The sequence below is a fragment of the Streptopelia decaocto genome, assembly GCF_964273445.1.
Source record: "Streptopelia decaocto genome assembly, chromosome: 2".
NCBI lineage: Eukaryota > Metazoa > Chordata > Aves > Columbiformes > Columbidae > Streptopelia > Streptopelia decaocto.
The window spans coordinates 144,430,669-144,451,482 of record NC_138655.1 but is presented as its reverse complement, the minus strand read 5'-3'; the positions used below and the strand labels follow the sequence as shown (position 1 = coordinate 144,451,482).

General features: G+C 37.4%; 1 protein-coding gene across 3 annotated transcripts in view; it reads left to right on the top strand.

Annotated features, from left to right (window-relative positions):
• The window catches only part of PIP4K2A (phosphatidylinositol-5-phosphate 4-kinase type 2 alpha), a 120,708-nt gene that overhangs the window by 86,832 nt on the left and 13,062 nt on the right, over positions 1 to 20,814 (top strand). For all 3 annotated transcript variants that reach the window (XM_082044363.1, XM_082044362.1, XM_082044364.1), the window contains 3 exons: positions 6 to 158; positions 12,879 to 13,025; positions 15,508 to 15,546. In XM_082044363.1, the coding sequence (XP_081900489.1) occupies positions 6 to 158; positions 12,879 to 13,025; positions 15,508 to 15,546 (339 nt within the window). The remainder of the gene's footprint in view (positions 1 to 5; positions 159 to 12,878; positions 13,026 to 15,507; positions 15,547 to 20,814) is intronic.

The following is a 20,814-nucleotide window of genomic DNA, read 5'->3' as shown; positions in this document are numbered from 1 at the left end:
GACAGAATTCATTGACAAGAAGTGCACCCCTTGCCAATGATTCCCAAGCACGCAGTGGTGCCCGCTTTCATACATCTTACGACAAAAGATATATCATCAAAACTATAACAAGTGAAGATGTAGCAGAAATGCACAACATACTGAAGAAATATCATCAGGTAATGTACTAATTATTAGCAGGGTGTGGGATCTCTTCTTAAATATTATCATGCAAATCCTTTTAAGAATGTTAAAAGTTTCAAATGAATAATCAGGGAAAAAGAGTCACTTCAGACTTTTTCCCTTTTATATGAGCAATTTATTGTACGTCTGCAATTCACAAGGCTGCATTCTTTTAAATATCTAAGCTAGCTTTAGGTAAAATATGTCTATATGATACAGAGATAGTAATTTGGAGGCCATAGGCTCCTTTGCAATACTAGAGAGATGCTCTTTCTTTCAGCTGGTCCCAGGCTTGAAGCCACTTGATTTGGAGACAGCTGTGTGCACGTGTGTGAGTCGTGCAGGTCACCTCTTGCTTCCTGCTCTGACCGCTGAATGTTCGCTGTTTCACTAACAACAGATTCCTAACAATAAAAGTTGTATTGTATGAGAAATGCAAAAATTGGTATAATTAATGTTAAATTCCTGCTAATAAAGAAATGGGTTTTGCCAACACAAATTTCTATAAAGAGCATTAAAGTCAAAAGTGAACAGTAGAGATCCGTCAAATCAGCATTGACAGCTGTCATGCTGTGCCCGTGTTCAGTGTGTGTGGATGGCACAGGGGGACGCAGAACCTGGGAAATATGCGAAGCCTTAATAAAATCAGTGCTAATTTTCTTAGCCTCAGATCTCTGTGAATAAGCTCTAAAGCTGCAGAAATCAAAAAAGCCTCTAAAAATCATCTAAAACATGATATGCAAATGGAGGGGGATTTTACGCTTCTTTCCATCTGCCTGCTCGCTTTTGTGGGTTGAGCGTTCGGGTAGAAACTTCAGGATATTCAGGGTTGGGAGGTTTTGGTGGTGGTGGTGGTGTTTTCAGTGGTTTATTTTTTTGTCTCACGATGTTTAGTAATTTTCTGATAGTTTCAACCAATATATAATAGAAATCTCAAGTTCTAGTTTGAAAGCAACACTAGGTGAATGTAATGCAGTTGGTCTTCACTTCTTTTTTTATATTTAATACCACTACTTTAATAAACCAGTTTTAAAGATATCTTTTGAGGTGGAAGGGAGCATGATTTCGGGGTGCTTGGAACTGAGGGTGTTGCCAGCCATCTTTGTGTTGCTGCTTCTCTGTCTCCATCTCTGCTGTTCCCATGTTGAAGGGAGATCTCCAATTTCCCTCCAAGTCCAGACTAGCTTGGGAAGCCTTTAGTGAGTTAGATATGAACTCTCTTCTGTGTCTGCATGTTGTTCTTCTGTTTAAATAAAATGTAAGACCAGTGTGTGTTTGTTTTAATTTAGATAAATATTATCACTATCAGAAATGTTCAGAAGACCATCTTTTAATTACAATTTTAAGAAAGATAAATTTTAAACTGTTATCTAATTGTAATGCGGGTGTTGTTATTTATCAGAGTTTTCAAACTTAAAATTGAAACTTTGATCTGAAAGGATTTTGATCTGTGAAGCAGTGCAACAGAACTAAAATTTTAGTCCGTTTCATGTTTGGCATTAGAAGTTTGGCATTATTAGTGATCCAGATTTTGACACTTAATCCAGCTGAAAATTCATATTGCTTTACAAATAGGCATGTCCTTTCAAGAATGTCAATGAAGACAGTGCTAACGTGAATGAACTTAATATTTGGAATCTTTTTTCATTAATGCTTTTGAACATGTGGGTTCATAATAGGCTAGGTTACAGGGAGTAGTTATGTGAAAGTTATGTGTTCCAGGGATCTGATTTCGCTTTATACTGGAAAAACATCCATGTAAGAATGGAAGAATGCACTTACTTGGTATTAGTAACATCTTATGCATTATTGTTTCACTATCTTAAATAACTAGAGTCTGAAAGTTTTCACTGGTGCCTCCAAAAAATTCATAAAGACATTGATTGTATTTCTTTTTGTCCCAGAACTTGAAAGCACTTTACAAAGTGTAGTAAATGCTGAGTAACTCAAGTACAGAGACAGTTTAACAATTGGACATTTTAATGAAATAAATTAATTTCAGTATCTTTAGTAATGTGCTGTTAAAGGAACAAAATTGTTCAAATTAATTCAAGAAAATCTAAACTAAATCTCATTAACTCTGCTGACAGCTGATACTGTGTTCTCTGTGTTGCTACTGGAAATTGAATGCTTGGAATCATTGAGTACAGCAGCTTGTCCTCCCATTCCTGTAGGTGTTTTTCAGGAAAGTGAAGCTAATCTTAGCCTGCTGGGCAAAGTCTAGAGAATCCACTGTCCTGGTGGGGTGGTTTATTATAATGCTCTTGACCAGGTCATCCCACACAGATTGGCCTTAGACTACATTCCTACTAGAAAACAGTGCAATGCTTGGTAACAGCCATCAACACTTGAGCTCATTAATGGTCCCTACCATGGTTTTGCTTTGGGCCAGCTAGCTGTCTCCCAAACAATTCTGGACAAGTTTCAAGGTATTAACTCAAGCCAGTTACTATTCCTACTTAGGGCTGTGAATATGAGCATCACGGTTTAGAGCACAGCTTAATAATTTGGATGTGAGTTATTCCATTCCAAACAGAACTCATCCCAGAGGACAGTCCAAGACCCATCTAATTCACTAGTATGGATGTGACTTTGTGGTTCTGTTGGATGGCTTACTTGCAGTAGTACAAGGCTTTTCAGATGCTGCACTAGTACTCGTGTGGAAATCTTTGCCAGTAAAACAAGTTATTGTGAGTTCATTTTTACTTTGGCACGCTCTCTTCTGCCAGTAGAGTAAATGTCAAGTTCCCTATATTGATTTACATGCTTATCTTACTGCCTAGTATCTTCCTTATTTGTAATTGTTTCTACAGTTAAAGAAGTTAATTGTAATTACACACAAAAGTACCATAAATAAGGGATTTTGGGGGGATGCTCTGCCTGTTAGCTTTTTTCCAGTTTCAGTCCACTAGTCACCAGCAGCACTCACTACATATGTGAAAATTCCTGGCCCAGTTAAGTTTCCTTCGCAGCCCGGGGGTGATTGTGCCTGGGACTCATTTGGGAGTTTGTGGCATGCGCTTACCTCCTACCCCGTGCTCTTACCTCCTACCCCGTGCTCTTACCTCCTACCCCGTGCCCTTACCTCCTACCCCGTGCCCTTACCTCATACCCCATGCCCTTACCTCATACCCTGTGCCCTTACCTCCTACCCTGTGCCCTTACCTCCTACCCCGTGCCCTTACCTCCTACCCCGTGCCCTTACCTCCTACCCCATGCCCTTACCTCCTACCCTGTGCCCTTACCTCATACCCCGTGCCCTTACCTCATACCCTGTGCCCTTACCTCCTACCCTGTGCCATGCTGCTCTTGGAGCAGCACTGTGGTTGAAAGGTTCAGCCATGCAAGGAAGGGAGCGTGCAGACCTGTTCAGACCCAGTTACACAGTGCAGGCATCAGCCTGGGAGAAATAACGTTTCTCAGGTGACTGAAGACTGGGGAGGTCATTCATGTGAATTTTTGAAGACTCTTTCTCCCTTGTTAGAGATCTAGTACCCTCAAAAGACCTGACGTTAGATTGTCTGTCCACTATGGATGGTAACTTGTGAACCTTTGGTATCTTGCACCTTCTTTCACGTGCCCAAGAATGCAGTGATTATTTTCCAGTTATTTCTGACATGACTATGAGTGAAATTCATGCCATTTATGACAGATCATCTCTTTCCTCGCTTTTTCTCAGGCTATTTTTTTCCCTCTGCAAATTCATTCCAGGATTCTTCCCAGGTGTTTCAACATGGGAAAGAGTTTTTGAATGATGACCATTTAGACCATAATATTTACTCACCTGTTTCCTTATTAAGGCTAACAGCTCCAAGCTGATAGAATCATTCTAGACCTTGGAAGTACCTCTGTCCTTGCTTAGGGACCGAACAACCCTTATCAAACGTTTTCCAAGACTGTTTGAACTGCTTAACAATAAATATAAGAGGACAGCTATCTTTAAACAAAGAGTGCTGGGGAGAAGACCATGTCAAGTCAGAAGTGTGAGAGGCTGGATATGTTCTTCATTCACCAAAATACTCTTCATCGCTGGCACTTGCAAAATAGCTGTAATTCTCCTTCCACCTTTTTGAACTACAAAGTTAGCGATGAGGCATCTGGGAGTTTGTGTGGTCAGCAGAGCAGTTTTCCCGTTAGCACCTCCAAAATCTAACTCCAAGTACCTTGGCTTTTTGTGAAGTCACCAAAAGGTTAGAAAGAGACATGCAGACTGCCACTGAAAAGTAGAACATTACTTTAGCAGTGGCAGGAGATCGTGGAGATGTGTAGTCCACGAACTCACCCAGTTCTTTCCATTCTTCCTCTCTCCATCTATCTGAAGGTGCAGTGGCCTGTCCTTTTGGGCTGTGAGAAACTGAGGTTATAGTTACACAGTCTGTATACTTAGGTATTTAAAAAAGGAACAGGAATTGTGCACAGTCTGTAAACACTTGGAAGTCTAAAAATACAAAGTCTAGATTGCCTGGTTTTTAATGAACCAAAGTTATAATGGACATGACTGTACACCTTAGAGAAATTAGGTTATTTTCAGGAAACAGAATGGCTAATAACTTGTTAGGAGTGAAAATAAGTTAGTTTGGCCGAGTTATTAGCTTTCTCCTTTCTGGGCTGAGTTCTATTGCAAGATCACATGGCATTTTGAAAAAGTAACCAAGTTAGGTGGATCACCATTTACAGTATTATTACCACTAAAAAAATGAAGAGTAAACCCAAAGAGATCAAATTCCAAGCCTAAGGCTACATACTAGAAATGTGTAAATAACTAAAAGTCAGCGAGGCTTGAAGGAGTGTCTGGAGAAGTTACTATAGAAACAGCATATAAGTTTATATAGCAAATTGAAATTGAAACTCTTGAATTGTAAATAATAGTCCTGACAATTGTAAATTATAGTTGCTATCCAAAATTATGAGTTGCATTTATTCATTTACCCTGTCTGATGCGATGTCTTTTTTTTTGTGGCAGTCAGGCTCACAACCTCAGACAGATGGCGAACACTTCAGTCTAAACACTGACGCTTTCTGTCAACTCATCAGATGAGTCTGACGCTTTTAGTACTGAGCAGGAACACTAGAGATCATTATTTTCTCTTGCAAAGTTAAAAAAAAACCAAAACAACACACACTAATCCCACCACTTTTAAGCAAACAGGAGGCATAGTGTTTTTCTCCATGCTTAAAGTTGCAAAGCATCTTGTTATTTATGACTAGTCTGTGAAGTCCATCATGCATAAACCAGCCTTATATCTACTTTTAAAGATAAAATGACCTAGAGCATGAATCAGCTAGGTTTCTAAGTATTACAGGAAATACAAGTACATATGACATGTTAGGTTCTTAATCCTGTGAATTTCTATGCTAGCCACTTTCTAACTACTATGAAATAATGCTTTTATTCACATTTTAATGATAATTTGCAATTGGTTTGGGCTGCTTGTATTACTGGTATACTGTCAGTTATTAGTAGAACTTCTCACTACTCTACAGGTGTTACTTCAGCTGAACATCATTTACTTATTGAATGCTAAAATGGGTCAGACTTTCAAATATTGGAAAAGCTGTTGCTGTATGGACTCGCAGATGTAGTATGAAAATTTAAAATTGTTTGTTACTCAAGCATCTTCACGTTTAACACTTTAATAGTATTTGAGTGAAAAATTGTCTGAAATACCTCCAAATCTAGCGCCGTTTTGGTTTAAACCTATGATCCTGACACCAAGAGCATGGACCAGAAAAATGGAATTAAACCTACTGTTCCCTTTGGCATTTTTAAAGGATGGCTCATGAAAGTCATCTGTGATGAAAAGTGCATTGCCAGGGTTTCATTCTGTGCTTAAGGAACAGGTAATACCCTGCTTCGTCCTAAAGAAAAACTTTTCATTTCAGCATATATTCAAGCTATGTTTATATATTTAATTTCTATGTATTGTCCTGTGCAAAAAAAACTTATTATTTTACTTAAAATACAGGATATACTATTGTAGATATTGGTATACATGTAGATATTTTCTAAACTACAAATATGGTTTTCAAGGGCAGGAATCTGTGACAGTTGAGTAAAATTCTGGAGGCAGATGTTCTAGTTTCTGCAATGTCTGGACCAAGATACCTTGTCCTTCCCAGTGAGACTTGCTTTAAATCTTAAATCGGTGTAAACGGGTATAAAATTGTACTCCTTTGCTCTTTGAGAATAGATGATGGGCAGGATATAAATTTTTTAAAATAAATGAAAGCAACTTGAGTGTCTCAGAAAAAAACACCACCTTTTGAACACCTTTTTTTTTTGTTTTTCATTAAAATGGACTTCAAAAGGGATATATTAATCTTCAGTTCTGACACCCAGGTGACTTCAGTAAAGAAAAGAAATTGAGAAGCCATCTCAAAGCAGGTGAACAAGAGGAAATTGTTAGTGTACAAGCCTTCCAGTATAAAACTACTCATGAGTGCACATACCCTTTAGGTTTTCTATAGGTGACTGTCCCTGTTGACTGCACATTCTCTTCCCTACACAGGTAATTGTATGCAGAACTGACACCTATTGCACTGCCTATTTGTCTCCCTGGCAACCAGCAGAAATAGTGAATAGTGGTAAAGGAGAGGGACTGCCCATTTACCAGAGGCAGCAAACAGCAGAGCGATGGGGAAGTGAATGGGAAGAAAGGCAAAAATAGAAAGGGAAGATGACAGCATAAAGGAGAAAACAAAAGCAGGAAAAAAAAAATGACCTTAGCTTCTGGAGAGAAAAAAAATATGAAAGAAACAGGAAGGCAAATGAAAACAAACAAACAAAAAAAATAGGCAATAAGGTGCAAAAAATGAAAAATTGCACCAAGAGTGGGGTTCAGAGCTGCACAGGAATTAAGGAATAGCACCAGGTTATTGCGTGGAAGGTAGGAGAAAACATTAAAATCATAAATAGGTAGAAAAATGTTACTGTAGGATAAAAACAATTTTGTCACAGAATTGGTGACAACACAGGCTGGAGAATGCCCCAGGGAAGAGTGGGGAGTAGATGTCTGGGAATTTGCGCTGAGCTGGGCTGACGTGCTGGTAAGTTGCTAAAGCAGAGCTATATTTAAGTTTGTGTCATCATCCCTCCACGTCATTGCTTACACAGCTATCAATGACTTGCTTCCTCCCAGCTCCCCTCTGTTTCTTCATGGGTTGCATCTGTATGTATGACAAAAAGAAGGGAAAGGGTAGGTAAAAAGGCAGAACGAGGCAGTACTGGATACTGTTATTTAAACACAAACGTGCATGAAGAAGGATGCATACCATGCAGTGGTGACCCTGACTCTCTTTATGTCCTAGTGTAGTAAACGGTTAAGATTTATATGAGGTTTGCAACAAAACACGGTTGAGAAAAACCCTTCAGCCAGTTCCTTGTGCGAATCAAGAGGCTGCACAAAACGTGGCCTCTGCCCTGTGCTGATAACCAACCTATAAAGCAGCTTTGGTATGAAAAACCAAGAGAAGCAGAAAAAGAGAGATGAGAATTTATGTGTTCTCACCCAAACAGTCTACATTTCACCTGTGTCCGCAAGCCCACTGTTTCCTATAGGAGAGGTCACCCTGAAAACGGGAAACCCATTAGCATGGGTGTTAGGTGGAATTGCAAAGGGGCAATATGCAAAAGGGCCATACAACCATAGGCTGAAACTGTTAATGAAAAACACATTGGAAATCTTCACTGAAAGATGTCAAATTTCGTAGGCAAATATCTGTCTACACCAAATGGCAGAATAGGCTTGGGCTGCACTGGCTCCATTGAGGCCTGAGGCCTGTGTTTCACTAGCAGATGTTTTCTATATAAGTATTGTATTTTATATATATATAAGCTATTGTTGCTGTGCACAGTGCTTTCAGAAGAAATCAGCACACCCAGTGACTCATTTGATTGTAGCAGTAGCAAGTATAATGTTGCTGGTAGCAGATCTGCAGCCTAGATGATCACACATGGTGGTAACATTTAAATCACATCGCGCTTTGAAGTAAAATTAACACTGGCCCAAGTCTGAAACAATATGCAATGTAAGTCTGTGAATCACAGGGCTTGTATCTTAAAACATGTGTCTTTATTGAACACTTCTTTAAATTAAATTACTTTCTTACTTGACTTACTAGAGGAAAACAGCTTTATATGCCTTGAAAATCTGTAGGTTTGTGTTGTGTGCTATAGTTTGGCTAATTAATACTTTTGATGTGTCATATAAGTACCCAATGGATAATTTTCCTTGAAATTATTAGAGTTCAAGAAAATGGCAATAATTGGAGTATTCTGAAACATGATGTAACTCTGGACAACTTCTCAACCTCCTTTTTGGGGAGCGATTCCACATGTCAACGTATGTGCACACAACACATTGGTGGAGGATATTTCTGATTGCAGACGAGAGGATTTGAAAGAGAAAGTTGAGCCCAAAATAAGAATATCAACGTCTTGCCTTTCACAGTGTCCAAAATGTCTTTAAACAATAATTCAAAATGTTTTTAGATATATCACTTACCATTCAATTTCTTTAGCGAATGTATCCTAATGAATGTATAGACTTGTTACATAAGCATTTGATAATTCAAGCATGATTGCCTAAATCATGATGTAGAAAATAATGAAAACAATATATAAAGGGGTAACAGAGAATGAGCACATTGTATATTTCTGAATTAATTTTTGCAAAATAAGGCTACCTGTGAGAAAAAGCAATGTTGAGTTTTAACAAAGAACTTACATATAATTCAGGATTTAGTCTTCACTGATGTCAAATCATTCCATGGATTATCTCCAAGGAGAGGAGGAGAAATAGCAGAAATGGAAATTTTACCCCATGTTTTTCTAAAAAGGGCCAAAAAAATGGCATTAACTTTGTTGCCAAAAAATTATATGCACTGTTATCTTTTACTCAGCCTGGTATCTTACTAGCATTACCATAGGGAAACAAGAAGCTAAGAACCTTATTTTTCATGCAAATGGGACAGGAAAAGTTCTTTTCCTATTAAGGAATCTTGAAGCTGTATTGATACAAAAATCAAATGAGAACATAGGGTCAGAAGGAATTTCTTGATAATTTTCAGCTTTAAGAACGGGGTTCAAGAAATCTCAGAAAATTACATATTTGAAACCTATGCTGCACAGTTGATAAAATGTGTCAACATGCTGATGATACTGTATTTTGTTAATGGCAATATTGTCCTCATGCTGTGCAGAAAAACGAAAATTTTATGAATTAGCAAAAAATGATGGGGTGTTCATCGCAATACCTTTTTTAAGAAAGATGAATATTATTACTGCATATAAGGACTTGTAAATGTATTAGCTAAGTATTACAGTTTTACGTAGCAAGGCTGCGTGATAGAATTGTTTTAATGTTTTTTTCAGAAAGAGTTAAAGGAGTGAAGGTCTTTTCTTTCACTGAAATTTAGCAGTCCTGTTAAGCATGTACCGGCTTATTTTCTAGGCTCACTTTTATTCCAGCTGTGAGTGGGAAACTTCAGGAAATCATTCCTAAAAAGCACCTTGAGGTGACTAAATTGCTACTTCATTTATATCAAGATGGACAAATTGAAAATCAGCCAACCACAGTCACCAGTGCAAGTCCTGCTGGACTCCCACCCAAACAGATGACACGTTTTGCCTCCTCTGTGATGCAGATATGGGGGATTGATAGTTTCAAAGGTAGGAAGCTCTAGACCAACCTTGTAGATGCTGAAAGCAAGTGGCATTCCTCCCTCTTTCCTTTGTCTCCCCATCAGGATAAGAAATGCTGGCATGGGAAACACTGAAAGCATTTTAGGAACTTTAAATGGCAATGACACGAATGTCCACAGTCAGCAGCGAGTAGGAAACAACTGTTGCGGTACATGGTCTGCTTGGAGAAGGTCTCTCAGAAATCTGCAAGAACACAGCCAAGTCTCTTTTTATCAAGTGCAGAGCAGTACTAGCAGAGCTTTTCATGTCCTGTGTTCCATGCTAGTAGCACTGCCCTTTCAGAGGTTTGTTTGAAAAATATTGAAGTGGAACAACAGCACCAGCAAATGGCTAACCCTAACTTAAAAACAGGACGCTAGTGACTCTCATTAATTGCCTTTTTCTCCTTGTTACTTGTTTCAGAACAGTTTGGAAGGGGGGTGTTTACTGCTAACCAAAGTATTCATTTTATGTTATTACAGTGCGTATGTTGCACATGTTCTGTGTGAATGTTGTTGCTGTTTTACAGGTAGGGATACTCATGACCAGAAAGGTCAGAGAGTTAGCAACAGCTAGGCTTGAAGAAATGGTTTAAGTGTCAAGACGTTGACCCTGGCAGCTGAGAGGAAGGGCGGGGGGTTCTTAGTCCAGTATTTGAGATGCCTATAGCTGCCATTCTTTCACATGACACAGACTCTCTGTATGATTCCAGATAAATTTCTGCATCTCAGATCCCCACAGGGAAAATTGGAATAATGGTATTTATTTTAAGAGATGTAAGATTAGGAATGGTTGGATGCATTAAAGAGTTGAGTGGCCTGAAAATCTGAGGCACTAAACTCTTCTTGGAAGCTGGATTCATTTTTATCGTCCTTGCAGAACCTAATAATCTTAAAGAAGGAATCGCTCAGTAGATTTTTTGTAAGAACAACTCTTCCCACGTTGTATAAAGCGTTAGAATAGTATTTACCTTTAGGATATATGCCAAGTACTGAGGTTTATAACAAAATAATCAATGTAGTTTGATTAATAGGGATTAGTATTTTAAACAAGTTTTCTGCAACCTCAGCATTAATACTTCTAATTTCACTTTATGATCAGATCTCTAAGAGAAACTAATGATGGTCAAAGTGAGCTATGTATCCTGTAACACATTATAAGAGCTTTGTGAGCTGGATAACAGCCCTGTGATTGAAAACCCTCCAGTTCAAGAACTCCAACTGAAAACTGCATCTGTTGAACACCGAAGTCTTCTTGGGTGCAAACGGATCAATCTTTATGCACTGCTCAGGACTGACATTGCTTTTGTGGCCGTTTACTGTCAAATTTATTTGTATTTTGGGGTATACAATTGTATTTCCTTCCTAAGATTCTGATTTGCATTCACTGAGCCTCTGCAGCGGCTTAAGATGTTTTGCCCATTCACAGGCAGTTTGAGCTTAGAAGTGCTTTGCTGTGAAGCGGCACAACTGCAGGATGACTCCGTGTCCTCTGCTTCGGGGCTTCCCACCTCCTGTCCAGCAGCAGGGGGACAGAAAAGGGCTGTTACAGCCCAGACTGTGCCAGCAGGACTCCACAGAGTTCCTGTGTCAGGCTTGTTAGTCAAAATTATGTTCAATTCACAGCCAACAATTTCCATCTTTGTTGTTCATTGCCTTTGTCTCTTGCTGGACAGGATTGTTTTCAGGACTCTTAAATCTTTCTATTTGTATTTTGCCATTAAAAAAAAAAAAGGAAAGTCTGTATGTGATATGTGCAGATTCCAGTATGAAGCTAGTGAGAGAAATTACTTAAATTAGCAGAGGAGCCCAAAATTGCAAAATCTCCAGAGTTCTAAGAGCTTTGTTACATTATTTGATACCAAATACTACCTTTGTTAAACAATTCAAATGGCGTATTCAGTTAACTTGTTCTAAAGTCTTCTGTATTTTAGAATAATGTTTTTCTAAATAACCAGGTTGTTCAGGCACAAAAGAAACAGTAGCTTCAATATTCAACAAATATTTAAAAGCTGGTCTGCTTTAAAAGCTGACTGTTGGTTACTTTTCATTTTTTTCCTATTTGGGGTTTGAATTATTAGATTTTCTCCAAGTTCCTTTGTTTGACACTTGGTAATAACAGAACAAGGAAAACTGGTGAGTCCTCTCATGGTTTACATCACTGTGACTTAACTTTTCCTTGGTTCCACAAAATATAAGTGTTTGAGTTGGTTTCAGTATGGGCATTTTAATTTTGGGAACGCATATTCATTCTTCAGTAGTTCTCATCATCAGTATAGTCTGTACTTTTTCGGCTTCCTCCAGTACTCTTTCCAATAGAAATTTTAACTACTAGTTGTAAGGCAAGTGATTTAAAAAAAATAAAAAAATCAGGTGCAGGTGGCAAATCTTTTCAAGGTTAATAGCCCATTTGTAATGGAAAATGGTGACCTTAAGGAAATGTAATGATTTGTAAATTAAAAAATTCAGGGATCCTGCACTTCACTGCTCATCTCTATTGACCCTGAAATGCAACCATCACGTGGGAACTAGCAGAAAGTTGGCGATAATAAATAATACCCTTTGCTGATGACAATACCATAAAAGTTCATCATCATAAACAAATACTGAGAATGGGGAAATATACAAATGAAATATAATCTGGGACAACAGAGTACAAAATACAGCACTGTGATGTCTGAAAAAATATTTGTGTTTTTAACATCAGTACCAAATATGTTATCTGCATGGACCATGAAAGTGGAAAGGTCTGTCCAATGCAGCCTGCTCTTTCTATGAGATTGTCTATAGAAGTCAAGAGTTATAAGTTAAGCAGTTAAAGATTTTAACCTTTGAACACTGACCTAAAAGCAGGATAACCTCCTGATGAAGGGGTTTGTTTTGGCATGATTTTTTTTTAAGGTTTGTCTCCACACAAATATATATTCAGCAAATAAATGTGTGTTTCTTGGTGTTTTATGTTTAAAAATGTATAAGTATATATTTATATAATATGCATCAATCCTCATTTCTGTTTTTTTCTTTTGCTACTGCAGTTTATTGTGGAGTGTCATGGGAATACACTTCTTCCCCAGTTTTTGGGCATGTACCGGCTTACTGTGGATGGAGTTGAAGTATATATGATTGTTACAAGAAATGTGTTCAGCCATCGATTATCTGTTTATAGAAAATATGATTTAAAGGTGAGAAATAACTGCTGATGAAATAACAAAGTAGCTGAAAATCTTTGCTATAAATGTTAGATTATGCCAATGCTTGAATATTGCTTAGAATTTTAATTAATTTTAAATTGTGTTATGTAAGAGCCAGCATTAACTGGTTCACTTCTGCATCTAGGTTTAGCAAAGATGAAGGATGGTTTTATAGAAATTGTACAAATTTGTTTGTATTGTGCCTTTTTAAATGGAGCAATTTAACCGGGTATGTTTCTTAAATGTCTCTGATGGTTAATGGTAAAACCTGTCACACAAGTACAATAATAATTCTGCTTCCTATAGGTTCTTATCAACATTATGGAAAGTCACAGCTGATTCTGCAGAGGGCTTTTATAAAATAACTAAATAGCATCATAATTTAAAACAGTAAAATGCTACTAGCGAAGTACATCACTCCTACAAAAGCTTCATATTTCATTCTATGTTTTTAAAATAATCCAAGTAAAAAAGAAAAGGTTCTTAAAACACAAAATTTCTGTTGCTTTCATCATAAGGTATGTTTTAGTTTTGTTTCAGAAGGTTTATCTGCTCATTGTAGTTTTGCCAATAGTTAATATACAGTGCTTTCAACAAATGCCCAAAATATAGTCTTTATCTTTCTACATTAAGAGATTTGTAATGAAGCAAACTGCACTGTCCTTTCCTACTGTCAAGTTTCTGCCTTGCAGCTGGTTAGATAGCTGACTGAATGTGATTTATAACAACTGATTTCCAGATTGTCAACAATTGACTTTCTGGTATTTAGCATTATTTGCAGCAGAGCTTACGTGAGAAAGATATTTTTTTAACTTGAGATAACTGTATGTGTTTTAGGGCATCATAATGTCCAGATGCATTAAAAAAGGGGTGAAACATAAATTATATACAGTATGTTCTTAGCATTGGTGTCAACAGCTCTTGCTATTATTTACCTCTGTGAATGCTTCTGTATTCTATTTAGTTTGTCCAGCTGGACAGAATTGCTTTAAAGATAAACTTCCCTTGCCATTTAAATTTAACATCAATACCTTATTATTCTTTAAAACAAACTCCTTCACTGAGCAGTTTTATAGTGACAATGCATTTCTTTATATTGATTGCTACAGCATCTGCAGTTGTAGGTTCAGAGTCCTTTTCCGTACATGAATATTTTTGACACGAGCTTAGAGCTCACTTTGAGCACAAGACTCTACCTGTGTAGTCTAAGAAAAAGAGACCATGGATCAGCATAGGATTTCAAATGTATTTTCCTGGCCACTGAGGTGTTTTGTTAAAATGACTTCAGTGTCAAATTTGTGAATCTCCATAGTTTTTACTATTTTAAATCCACTTTTTTTCCTCCAGTTTGGTTTTCAGCTGATCTTTTTTCAGGCCCAGCAGTCTTTTGGAGCACAGAATATGACATAAAAGGTGTATCATCAGTAAAATGAAATGTCAGGCTTTTACCAGGCTTTATTATAAGGTAACAATATAATGCAATGAAATCCCAGCTTGCTGGGCCATACATAATAACTAAGACATACTGTTCCATTTATCTTTTCTCTCCATCTTTTCTAAGTTTATCTCTGCAAACAGAATAAAACGTGGCATAAAAAGATCTGGTTGGGAATCCTCATGTTCTTTAAACTGGTATGACTCCACGCCAGCACTTCTTTACACAACACACACCTTCCAACAAATGATAGAGCTAATTTACCCATCTCTCAATGTACAGTTATCATGTTTGTAGTTATTATTTCTTGAAGTGCTATTATGTGACGAACAAATGCTGGGTTCTTAACAGTGCGGTCCCTCTCCAAGAAATTTGCAAGGATATATACAGCCTTTTTTTGTCACCTCCAACTTATTAAAAAAGCACCATATTGCCTACTAGTTTTAAGCTAGAAAGTAAAATTAAAAAAAAAAAATCCAAAATTTCTTTGGCAAGCACTATAAATCTTGTGAACGCACAGGTGGTCTCATCTCTTCTTTTGACTTCATGTTGCTGTGAGTTGCTTTGTTCTTGTTTGTACTTTGTGATCTTTTAATTATTTTTATGTGATTATATTGTGGAACATCCTTTTCAAATGTGTATTACATATGTCCAAACAGTTACATAGAACAGGCTATTGCATAACCATACAGCTGAATTGGCACAAAAAGATGAGAAGCCTGCCAAGCAAATGGAACTTCCAGAATGATAGTCTCAAACTGAGGATGAGACATGAGGAAGAAGCTCCAACAGTCAGGAGGACAATAGATGTAGAGCATTTGAGGATTTAATCCATCTTTCTTCTCTCATGATACATCTTCTTCAAGTGATTGCAGCAGTTCAGCAGCCCTGGGCATTCTACCTACTGTATCACCTTTCTTTAAAGCAGCTCTCGAATTCAGAAGGATGTAGTTCATCCGCTTTTTGACCTGTTATCTTAACATTTTCAAATTAGTTTCTGACATATGCACATTTTTAGATCCATTTTTTCTGTTTCAGGGCTCTACTGTGGCTCGAGAAGCCAGTGACAAAGAAAAGGTATGGTGCATTTCTGTTTCTTTTTCAGTTGTCTAACCTGCTAGCTAGTCTCAGGACAAACATAACCAGTGCTGTTCTGCCCCTTTTCTTTGTTTTCTGTCATATTCTCCCCTCTTGAGTTCTACCTCATTCCCTCCTTTATCTTTCCTCTATTTTCTGCAGACCTTTGAATATTGGTTTGCAATGGTGTTGAGATTTCAGAGGTAAGTGAGCCAGTCCTCTGCCTCCTCCTTTTCCTTTTTTCTCTTCTCTTCTCTTCTAAGTTTCTTCAGGGCCTGCCCTGTGGTAGGAAAACATCAGAGCTTTCTTCTCTTCCCTCCTGCTTCTTCATCTTCTTTCTCTTCCTCTTTAATATTGAGATTTATGGATACTCCATGTCAGTTAATGTAATGATATGACGTGGTACCATTTCCAAAGTGAATGCAAAGATGAACCAAACCTTGAGTTGTGAGAACCTTTGGGTATGTAAAGCTCATACAAATGAGCGAACCACTGATGTAGATGTACATGCAACTATAATGAGAGACAGTCTCCCTAAATTCTAGGCTGAAACTTTGCTCTGAAGGAGATTGTTCGCTTTGTTTTTCTCCATCTCCAACTTCAGTTCATTCAGAAAATGTAATGTTCTCAAAATCAACATTTCTCTGAGGTTTCAGTGAAATAGCCTCATGGCACTTTAGGAGAGGTTTGTCTAGAGATTCTGTAGATAATTGAAGGGGAAACATAGTCTCCATCATCTAAGACTTCGAAGGTTTCCAAATTTGGGTGAAGTCCAGGAACCCATGACCCTTGTTTTCTTAATTTTTCCTAGCACATTCCTTCTGAATTAGCATAAGATCATTCAGCAATTCACTTAAAAGACTTCATTTCATGTTATCCTCAAATTCCATTCAGACCATTTGTTTTTCCCCTAAGCATTAGTTGCACCATAGCTGCCTCTCAGAGCCTTCTACAGATCACACAGCTGCGCTAAGGAGCAAGGGACAGTAGCTGTCAGTCCTGCAGTTCTCACTGCATGAAAAACTCTGCTAAGTTTTTCCACTTCATCCTAATGACTGAACACAATTCTTCTTCCACTATTAGGTAACTACCATGTCCCAAATGGCAACTGCAGTTACGTCAGCATTAGTTCCCTTTTGCTGTACCAGGCCCTCAAGATCATGTCTTGAATGGTCTCTGTTCTTTTCTTGTGGTCTATTTTTGTTCTTGTTTAATAGCACAACTATTGTGTTTTTAAAGCAGAGGGATTAACCCTTCAGTATCTTACAAACGATACCTATTGTCATTGAAAATCTCTGCTAATAGCACTAAAATAATCTGATAGAAATGAGGAGGGCAAATTATTTTGATGGGACTTCTTCAGGTTACAACATTAATGCTTGGAATAGTAAGGTGAAATCTAGCAATAGTGCATATATTAGCTATACAGGAGCTGATACTATACAGATATTTAGTGCAGTGGTTTTGAGCACTTTTAGGAATATGTCTCATAATAATAAGAAAATTAATAGTAGTACAGACGTGCTGCGGTTAATGCATTGAGTGAGAACCTCAAAGAAACAGTGCCTTAATTTTGTTCCCATGTACATTCATGGCAAAATTACAATTGAACTTGATTATAGCTAAGTTGAAGTTGTATAGTTTTGTATAAGTGCATACAATGATTATTCTCTGTATTTAATGTGAAATCATAATTACAGTAAGGCAAATAACAAGAATTCCAATCAACTTTAACACATCTAGAACCTCCCCTTTTATTTTGAGTACTTCTATGAAAGAAATACAGAAAACCTTAGTCCCCCAAATTATTCTTCTGCTATTTTAGATCTCACACATTATTTTCTTTTCAAAGGAACTAGATTTCTTGGAGAAAGAACTCCACTAAGCTTATTGATGTTGCAAGCAGACAGTCCGAGGCCTTAGAACAGCTTTCTGTTACTCATCGTTCCCCTCAAACGCCAGTGCAGTGCAGCAGGGGAGCCACAGGTTCACACTCAGAACAAGCATTTCTGGGGAAAGGAATGACTTGGGTAGACTTGTAAGTTCATAGAGGGAACATTTTACAAACACTTTAAGACTCTTAGGGATTCAAGCAAGGGAAAAATAATATTTTACTTATTACATGTTCTTTGTCTGAGTTTTTGAGTCTGCTGTTTGATTTGATAGTGTCAGAAGAATACGATACCGCATGACTGTATGGTAGATGTTCACAACGTCCATCATCACTGCAATGTGAATCTCCTGCAATAAGCTCTAGAACTGCAGTGGTTTCCTCAGCTAAACTACTCGAGTGTTTCCAACACGGAGTTTTAAAGCTTAAATTAAAAGGGGATTGTGTATTTATATGAATAGACAAGGAAAGTTTGGTTTTGAAATTCTAAACAATGCTAAAGCCCTGCTGCCGTGAGATGTGTCTCTGCATGTGTGGCACTTGCTGCAGGGCCTGGAGGGCTGTGGGGACACCAGTGAAGGCTGTGGGGACACCAGGGGGGAAAGGGTCCGTGATCCATCACTGCCAAGTGAGAGCGAGCCCCAGAGCATGTTTTGTCACTTCCATTTTCTCTGGAGTAGATGTCACTATTTCAAACTTGTTGTTTATTGTCTCAGGTGGAATCTCAAGCCAAGCTTAAAGATATTAAAACACCTGGAAAATTTTAGCTTAAAAAGTAGGCATTTTTGCAAATGCTCTGAAGAGATTTTGGCATCTCCTGTGTTACAAGAAATTGCTTTGAATGCTTTAAACAAAGCCAGACAGTCTCACCTACTTAGCTGGTGTAGTAACTTATTAGCTAATTTTTAGCCAGAGGCAAATAAATCATCAATTTATTAATCTCACCCTGAAATTACATTAATAATAATAGAATTTCAACTAATAGAACCATTATTTAATTACTTATTATAAAGGCATGCACTGCTATTCACATCTCAAAAACAGAAAAGCAATAAAAGTCAGGAAGCTTTTGGTGCTAAAATATGTGGCTAAAATGTCTGGCAATGCTGTAGTTTTTAAATGGGCTTTAAAGTAATTCATATTTAATTTTAAATACCAATATTCAAGTAATCAAATGTTTTTTGGATTATCGAGCATAAGATGTTAGCTTTTTTTAAAGCTGCAGAAGCCAGAAAACAGAAGAGCAAGTCTTTCAGTCCAGTTCTAATGCAGACTGCAAATTTTAGATAACTTGCTTTGAAATTGCAAACTTGGCTAAAATTATTATGTTTTTGAGTCCTCTTCCTATCAAACTACTCTTTGTTGTTACTCAGTTAATAGAGAGGAGGCAATTATGTAGTTAGATTTAATGGATTATAAAATAAGAAATCAGGAAAAAAGTATTTTTCTACATTAGTTTTGCAGTGTAAAATATGTATTCGTATTCAAACATTTTCTTAAATCAGGTTTTAGGGAGAAGAGCTGGCTGGAATGACTTTGAGAATGTTACTTTTCTGTCCTGTTTTCAGTTTATCTCCTGTTTAACTGTCTTCAACTGTGTAATATCCTAACATATTGATGAGAAGGTCTGAAACTGTCATTTCAATATTTTGTGAAAATCAGTGCAGAGACAAGCTCCATCCCTTAGACTTTGCCTTAACACAAAATTCCTTTATTTTGCATTATCAGTGATATTTTTAATAAATGCATCACTTTCTTGGCAGCAAGTATTGTACCACATACTTATAGGTGTCTTGAATTTTAAAAGTCTTTTTCAACAGTTGTCAAATTCTGGCAGCTGCTCCTTTATTTTTTTTTCTTTTTTAGGCTTTAGTTCTCTTTCTTTTTTTAATTTTTATTATTTTAATAGTGGGCATTTTCTATTCATTCCTTGGACAATTTTGCCCTCTTAAGTGAAACCAGGATAATGCAGAACTCCCCTGGTGGTCTGCCTGCTCACAATTACACTGTACTTGCAGTACGACATCAAATTAGCAGTTACAGCTGAGTCTGCTTGTACTTACAAAGAACGTAAGCATGTTGCTTGTGTGTGACCGACTTGGAAGGAAATTTGAAGAAGAAAAACACACCCTAATGGAACTGAAGCCCACCGTACTTCACCTTTCTTAAGCAATTTCAGAGATTACATGGTTTTAAATTAGCCTAAAACTGGTTGTGTTGCCACTTCTGTGGTATGTCTTGTTTCATAAATAAGCATAAATGCAGAAAAGTTATAGTAAATACCTTTGAACAAAGGGGTTTCTATTCAAGTTCCTTTGGGGGGCGGGGGGGGAAGAAGCCGTAATTAATAGCTATGTTGCATCTTAGTTAAATCGTATGCAAAATACCTAGCTCTGATAATTAGATTGGAAGATGCTGCTAGATGTAAAAAATCACTTATTAGCTTTGCTTTTTACATTGTGTGTTACAACATACAGTAATTAACTGATTTCTGAGAGGACAACTATAACTAAAGGAAGAAGGATTTTAGTATTAGGAGCACAGCAACAAGATTACTCAGTCTTAGTTTTTCCTTTTGATGTCAATAGGTAAAACTTCATTTAAGGTAGGTTATACCAAAATTTGAGCTGTTTTTTCCTGCTATTTCAAAATTACTGATTTCAGAACAGCATTTTTTACTTATGTCTTAGTGATTTCAGTCTGCTTCATATGCCGATCCCACACAACAGACATGTGAAGTATGTCTCAGATTTCTTTGTGAAATGAATCTCAAGGTCACATATATGCAGAGATCATAACTTTCAAAACATCGCACTGCAATGCATCTCGAGGATAGGAATAGACTTTCAGAGTTCAGATTCTTATTTCAGCATTTAGCCCTCACATGACACCAATCCCGTTTTGTTTTTCAAAACAAAGCACTAGTTTGCCTTTGCGTGTTTGGAGCTTTTTTGTTTAAAAGTCTGTTTTCCATATGTTAAAAGAATTTTACAAAATAAAAGAACTTTGTCTTGCATTTTATATGTTGCATGTTCATTTTACAGCAGGAAGATATTAACCCTAGGGATAATCCTGGATGTATTTCCCTGAGCATTGAAAAGACCTACAGTTACTGCTTTGGTACATGCTTAAATTCCTAATGCATCTACAACATTCTGCACATTTTTTTGTGTCCTACAGGAATGCCTGTTATACTGACTAAATCCATTCCACTGTTCCCTCTCAAACCCCATTTTGGGGTTACAGCTCTGTTTCCATTTCCAGGGACAGTCCTGTTATGCCAAGTGGAGCTGCAGCCCCTCGTTTGCTTAGAAACCCCTGTCTAGGGCAAGGCAAATCATACAACAAGAGTTTGGACCCAGCTCACGTCCCAGCTG